Genomic DNA, 7,113 nt, shown 5'->3' with positions numbered 1-7,113 from the left:
TATATTTACTTTTTGTAGCTGAACTGTTCCATATGGTGCATTTGAATCATGTTGGATTTTTCCTTTTTGTTTCTCAATGCGTATTTTGAATTTGGATCTCGATTTTTTTAGGAGGTGTAGACATTTGTGTTGTGGACATTCACAAAAAAAATTCAGATTTTTTTTTTCAAATTTGGAGCATGGGAGCACTTGAGTCATTGCATCACCTAATAATATTCTGCCGGTTTTAGAATCCGTTAACAAATTCGGAACTCCCTGTCACGGACCCGGAGACGGTTGACCCGAAGTCGTGAAGCATTGATAAACACCAACTCGGCACGGCGCAGCCAGTTCCCCCGAATTTTCCCCCGTCATCCCCGGCCAGTTCCTCTGAGCCCGCAACGCGCTCACGCAATACGTTTATAGGCAGCCGGCCGCGGCATTCATTCATTACTGGCGCCGTCCGAGTCGCGGCGATGGAGGCGCACAGGCGGTGGGACACGTCGGGGAGCGGGTCGCGGTACAGCTTCAGGACGTCGGTGAGCAGCCTCGCGGACCTCGGCGGCGAGATTGTGGAGGCGGAGGCGGAGGCGGGGCGGGCCGCCGCGGACAGGGTGTTCGTGGCCGTCCCCGGAGAGGTCAAGCACGGGAAGAGCGCCCTGCAGTGGGCGCTGCAGAACCTGGCCAAGGACGGCGCGCAGGTCGTGGTGGCCCACGTCCACCGCCCCGCGCAGATGATCCCCATGAGTAAGCCTTCCTTATTTTATTTTATTTCATTTTTGGGTGGTTTTGGCCATGGATTATCTCTGAGGAAGAAGGTGTCCGCGAAATCGGATGGGGATGCCGATGCCATTTTAGCCATGGATTTTGTTTGTTGGTATTTTCTATTTTGCTTCGGCCAACAGCAAGCCGAGCCAATGGTTAGACATTGACTATGTACACATCCAACAGGCCTTGAAACCGGCAACACAGTTCGCTTTCTTAGGAAAAGCATCACCATTTGGTGTCAATCTAGCATAAATTTGCTGCAGTATATCGGAACCAACATGCACAATTTATTTGTTTTAGATTCACAGGGTGGCATCAGGCATAAATATTCTCAAGCCATTTAACTGAAAATTTGCGTCCTACCTTTATGTGGTCATTTTGCTTGGGAGCTCACAGTAGACTTTACAGGATTTGTCCTTGTCACATTTTGAACCCCTCGTCTTTCTGTTCTTCCAGTGGGAGCAAAAATGCACTATACCAGGCTGGATCCGGAACAGGTCAAGGACTACAGAAAGCAGGAGCTAGAAAAGGCATTGGAAAGGCTAGAAGAATATGTTGTGATATGCACAATACTCAAGGTTTCCTTCCCTACATCTGCCACGTCTCTCTCACGGACAAAATAACTATAATCAAGGAAGATATCATCGGCATGAAACTTTTCTGGGCTTTTTGTTTAGGTGCAACCAATGGGGTGTGGTGGCAAAATAAATTCGAAAATTAGCTTCAAAGTGCGTCAGAAAAAAAATTCTCTTTCTTGGAACCTTTTATCACATAATGGATTTTGATTTTGCTTGTATACGTGGGTAGAGTAAATTGGTAAGTGCGTGTTGAGTTCATTTTAGATTTATTTTCATGTTGATTTGGTGCCTCAGCTGACTAGGTTACATGAGTGTACCCTAAGGATGAGTTGTGCATGATATGTTGCCTCTAAGTAATCCAGTATATATAAACTAACAAATAGGATAACTCAAGAAACATATGTGTATCCCGATTGCAATTTTGTTTTTACCATTTTGCTTTCACAGGTCAGTATGAGAATCTGCTTGTACCATTTTGCTTTCACAGGTCAACTGTGAGAAGATAATAATTGAGAAAGATGATGTTGCTAAAGGACTTGAGGAGCTTATTGTCCTTCATGGCATCACCAGACTTGTCATGGGAGCAGCTGCAGACAAACATTACTCAAAGTATGGACCAAACACCTTGATAGTTCTCTTCTAATGCCATCTTCGTAGTTAAGATCTCCAGAATATCATTAGAATGAAGTGATACACCGCAAATCTTGCTTGTTCCTGATAAGTACCAGTCCGTGTATGGTGCTAGTAAGAAATGAGAAACAAAAAGGCCTTGACATTTTATGATACCAAAGCTAACATTGATGGCAAAATTGTAGGAAAATGAAAAGACCAAAGTCCAAGACAGCACTCAGACTAATGGAGGCAGAAGCCTCACCATGTAAGATATGGTTTACTTGTAAAGGAGAACTGATATGTACCAGGTATGATTAAGCCAACAGCCTTAAGATAGGCACTTAGTTTTCCTTTATATGGATCTCAGTAGAGTGCATTTAGCAACATATGAAAATTAGTTAGCCTTACCTGTCAATGGCTCAATGCTGCAGGGAAGCAAACACAACCGTTCCCATGATACCACCATCACCTGCATCGACAGTTGCATCAACATTATCAGCAAGCAGCATTTCCAGCCACATGAGATCGATTACGATCCACCACTCAGAGAGTGAAGCACCAAGCTCAAATGGAAGTCCACAGCAGAATCTGAACAGATCGAGAACAGAAGTGATGCGACATCACTCTCGGGGAGCTGGCGGTACGCCACCTCAGCTATTTGAACCTTTGGAACTCAATGCGAATGCCAGGCCAACAAGAACACCATTGAGTTCTATGGATTCCTGGGATGAATTTGGGAGGAGATCACAAAGCTCCTGGTACAATCTATCAAGGAACGATGATGCAATCAGTGTCTCCGAATCAGCAACACATCATCCAATGCACGAGTCTGACGATGACCGCTTTTCATCTCCTTTTCATGAGCTCGTACGTATCACCTACTGTTCTGTCGAAGTCTCACAATATTAATCACCAAAGAAAGAACTCCACCTAATGAAATGCAACAGATAACTGAAGTGTTTGTGCCATACAGGAGAATTCAGGTGCTGATGCGGAAATGTACAGTAGACTTGAGGAGGCTCTCCGCGAAACTCAAGAATCGAAGAAAGAGGTGTTCGAAGAATCAACCAAGCGCCGAAAAGCCGAACTTGATCTGCTTTCAGCTCTTCAAAAGGTAACTGGTTCTGAGTTCTAACCCATAAGTCCGTTCTTTTAAGGCGCATAATTTCAGATTGTAAAGCGCCTGCACTGAAACCAACTAAAGACAATCTAATCTTACAGGCCAAGGAGTTGGAGAAGTTGTATCATCACGAGCTAAGACAGAGAAAAACAATCGAGGAGACACTCGTGAGACAGGCGCAGGAGCTCGAAGCAACGAAAATTCAGTGTGACACGATATACGACCAACTACATGATGCAGAAGAACAGAAGGCCGTGTTGGAGCAGCGCATGACCGAGATGGAGTCTGCTCTTAGAGATGGCGAGGAGAAGCTGGCCACAAGCAAGTGCCTTCTCGAAGCTCTCCAAGCAGACAAAGAGAAGCTGCAACAAGAGAGAGATGCCGCGGCTGAAGAGTTGCACCAGAAGAGCGAGCAGAGAATTTCTATGGCGACTGAAGCATTGAACACCGAGTTCTCCGCCGTTGAGCTCGAGCAGGCAACTCGGAGCTTTGACGAAGCGCTCAAGATCGGCGAGGGCGGGTTCGGGTGTGTCTACAAAGGCTCACTTCGCAGCACAACCGTGGCTATAAAGCTGTTGCACCCGAAAAGCTTGCAGGGCCAGTCAGAGTTCAACCAAGAGGTAATCCTTCAGTTGATCATCGTTGGCGTCAGTTCACAGAGTCGGTCATGTCTGATCCTGCAGCGATAAACGCCATGGCAGGTTGCTGTCCTCGGCAGAGTAAGGCACCCGAACCTCGTCGCGCTGATCGGGTCGTGCCGGGAGGCGTTCGGCCTGGTCTATGAGTACCTCCCGAACGGCAGCCTCGAGGACCGGCTCGCGTGCGCGGGCGACACGCCGCCGTTGACATGGCAGGTGCGCACCAGGATCATCTACGAGATGTGCTCGGCCCTGACGTTCCTGCACTCGAACAAGCCGCACCCGGTGGTTCACGGCGACCTGAAGCCGGCCAACATCCTCCTGGACGCCAACCTGGTGAGCAAGCTGGGGGACTTCGGCATCTGCCGCCTCCTGACGCAGTCCGGCACCTCCACCGCCGCCACCACGCTGTACCGGACGACCACGCCGAGGGGCACCTTCGCGTACATGGACCCGGAGTTCCTGTCGTCCGGCGAGCTGACGCCGCGCTCCGACGTCTACTCCCTGGGCATCATCATCCTGCAGCTCCTGACGGGCAGGCGGCCACAGAAGATCGCCGAGGTGGTGGAGGACGCGGTGGAGAAGGGGGAGCTGCACACCGTCCTCGACACCTCCGCGGGGGCCTGGCCGTTCGTGCAGGCCAACCAGCTCGCGCACCTCGGCCTGCGGTGCGCCGAGATGAGCAGGAGGCGCCGCCCAGACCTCGCCCGGGAGGTGTGGACCGTGGTCGAGCCCCTGATGAAGGCCGCCTCGCTGACCGCCCGGCGGCCGACGTTCGCCGCTTCGCCGGACGAGGCCTCCACGCCGTCCTACTTCGTCTGCCCGATCTTCCAGGTACGTACATGACATGACGACGCATGATTTTTGGCGAGCAAGATTATAAGGTTCAAATGAATCTTGCCAAATTATTCTTCTGTCATGGATGGTGAACAGGAGATGATGAGTGATCCGCACATCGCGGCGGACGGGTTCACGTACGAAGCAGAGGCGATCAGAGGGTGGCTGGACAGCGGGCACGACACGTCGCCGATGACGAACCTGAAGCTCGCGCACCGCGAGCTCACCCCGAACAGGGGGCTCCGCTCGGTGATTCTCGAGTGGCAGCTACAACATCAGCGGTACCATGAGGACTGGAGATGACCAATCCTTGAACACGCACGAAATCCTGTAAATGGTGTACATAAAAGTTTGAATCCAACAAAATTGTTTGGAAGGGACGGATTTACCGATAGTGATCTGGAAAAATCGCGTGCCTGTGCCGTGCGTGGAGTCACTACTACAGAAGAACTGCTCATGACCGGCGAGCGCCAAAAGGCTACCGGTGGCGGGAGCCCGGGAGGGCGTGGTGCCACTGCTCATGGACATGCAGATTTTCTGGAGAGCGGTCGATGCTGTGTATGGATCAGCCAGGCGGGTTGGATCAATGCTAGGGAAAGGGAATGTGAGTTTAGAGCAACTCCAACGGGCCGACCCAAATGGACGGTGATTTTGTCCGGTTTTCGTCTGTTTGGGTCGGCCAGACGGACACGGATGCCCGCTTCCGTATTTGGGTCGGCGCATGCGCCCAACACTGGCCTGAGACCCATTTTGACGGCGCCAAAAAAATGAACGTATGCATATTTAAAAAAAAAGAAACAACATTAATTAAATATTAAAGCCGGTCACGAAGGCCGGCGAGAGTCCATGCGTCCACATTTGCATTAAAAAAATAAAAACAGCCTAAACTACGAGGTGGCGCCCTGTCCAAGGCGTCGTCGTTGTCGTCCTCGGGGTCTGTAAGGTCGATGAGCGTCGGCGCCGGCCTGGCCCAGGCGAACGCGTGTTTCAGAGCGTCGTCATGTCAGATTGTGCCGGCGCAGGCAGTACCGGGACGGGGGGTGTGCGGCCGCCTGTGCAGCTGCGGCCTTGATGAGGACATCTCTGCCGCAGTTACATCTGCCGCCACTCCTACCAATTATTCCATCCGGACCTATAACTAGAGCGTGCACGCGTCAAATAAATGGCCAGATACTATCGCTCTTTCGTATATATGATTTGACTGACAAAATTACGATGCTACACTCATGTTCCGATTTGCTTGTACTTAGGAACAAAAAAGAGATTAGAGATGAAGCCAACTGTTCATTTAAATCGGATGGAGCTACACTGCATGCATGTGCAATGAATCCATTCCATCCATCAACCATGTCACATGCATGCATGTATCGAGGGAACCATCCATCACAGCCATCAATTGATGTTACGTGTACAAAGACAAAAGCACCAGGACCAAAGCACTTGGATTAGGAATCAACTACCAATCATGGGCAGTAGAATATTTGGGCTTCGGCCTGTACGCGTGGACCTACAGCGGATCGCAAGAAACACAGCGAACCGACTCGGCCGCAACATCTGCATGTAATAAATAGCTATCATAAATTAGGGTTTAGACTCGGGTTTTATTGTATTGTCCAGTCATCGCTACAATAATTTGCATCTACGAGACGTGTAGGACTACCGCTTTGTTAGATCTACAATGGAATCCCAACTTTTCATCTAGTTTGTGTACTCAATTTTTCATCCGCAATTTGAGATTGCAATTCATTATTGTTCTTGCTGGTTCTTCGGTTGCATGCAGAAACACGAACCTCGTTATTCAAGTTGATCGTGTCTACAACAAGGTCAATAACCATCGGAGATTGATTTAGCGATTGCCGAGGCGTATCGTCGAGTACGGTATAGCCGGATCGTCAAGGTCAAAATCCACCAAATCGATATTTATCTCCACTCTCATCGAAAGATTGGGCCGCCGTCACATCAGGCCTGGCGCGCCTCCTCCTCGGCCTCGCGCTGCTCCTCCTCGAGGTCGCGCTCGAGCATCTCCTCGTACTCGCTGCGACGGCGCTCCTCTGCCAGCCGGCGCTGGCGCCACATCTCGAGGTACGCCTGCTCCTACGCTGGCGTCGCCCCCAGCCAAACCGGTGGCACGGACACCCACTCGCGCACGACTCCCCTCCAGGAGAAGTGCACGATGGGCTCGGGCTCAGGCTCCGGCTGCGGCTCCGGCTTGATGGGGGACGGCGGGGCCACCGGCGGCACCACGCGGTCGCCCGCCGCGGAGAGGGCAAGGGCCTGCACCATTGCCTCCTCGTACCGGGCCTCCTCTTCCGCCTCCGCTCTGCGCCGCTCGTCCTCCTCGCTCTTCCGGCAGACGGCCGCAAGGGCCGCCTAGTAGGCGTCCTCCGCCGCCTGGTCCTCCTCGCGGACGATGAGCGCCGGTGGCGGCGACCTCCGGTCGACCTCGCGCACGCCCCGTCGCCTCGCCTCCTCATACTCGAAGGCGAACCATCTCGCCCAGTTGGGCGAGTCGGCTGCGTAGGCGGGGTCGCTGCGCTACTCCGGCATCAGCAGCGCCCGCCGGCGCCGCACCTCCTCCGCA

General features: G+C 51.8%; 1 protein-coding gene across 1 annotated transcript; it reads left to right on the top strand.

Annotated features, from left to right (window-relative positions):
- The first annotated feature begins 320 nt into the window (after window positions 1–320).
- LOC123127913 (U-box domain-containing protein 33) lies at window positions 321–4,943 on the top strand. Its single transcript, XM_044547772.1, has 9 exons — window positions 321–726; window positions 1,204–1,325; window positions 1,813–1,934; window positions 2,141–2,245; window positions 2,369–2,804; window positions 2,911–3,051; window positions 3,159–3,677; window positions 3,759–4,529; window positions 4,629–4,943. Exons 1-9 carry the CDS (start codon window positions 456–458, stop codon window positions 4,833–4,835), a joined length of 2,694 nt encoding a protein of 897 aa, XP_044403707.1. The 5' UTR covers window positions 321–455; the 3' UTR covers window positions 4,836–4,943.
- Window positions 4,944–7,113: the final 2,170 nt, after the last annotated feature.

The sequence above is a fragment of the Triticum aestivum genome, chromosome 6A (genome assembly GCF_018294505.1).
Source record: "Triticum aestivum cultivar Chinese Spring chromosome 6A, IWGSC CS RefSeq v2.1, whole genome shotgun sequence".
In the NCBI taxonomy this organism is placed as follows: Eukaryota; Viridiplantae; Streptophyta; class Magnoliopsida; order Poales; family Poaceae; genus Triticum; species Triticum aestivum.
The sequence above is the reverse complement of the archived record's forward strand: the minus strand, read 5'-3'. Positions and strand labels throughout refer to the sequence as shown.

Bases quoted from the DNA above. Each gene is read 5' to 3' on its own strand.
- LOC123127913 (XM_044547772.1), top strand. From the start codon at position 456: ATGGAGGCGCACAGGCGGTGGGACACGTCGGGGAGCGGGTCGCGGTAC. The intron at 1,935-2,140 runs GTATGGACCAAA...GCAAAATTGTAG, and splicing joins GCAGACAAACATTACTCAAA to GAAAATGAAAAGACCAAAGT. The intron at 2,805-2,910 runs GTACGTATCACC...TGTGCCATACAG, and splicing joins CATCTCCTTTTCATGAGCTC to GAGAATTCAGGTGCTGATGC.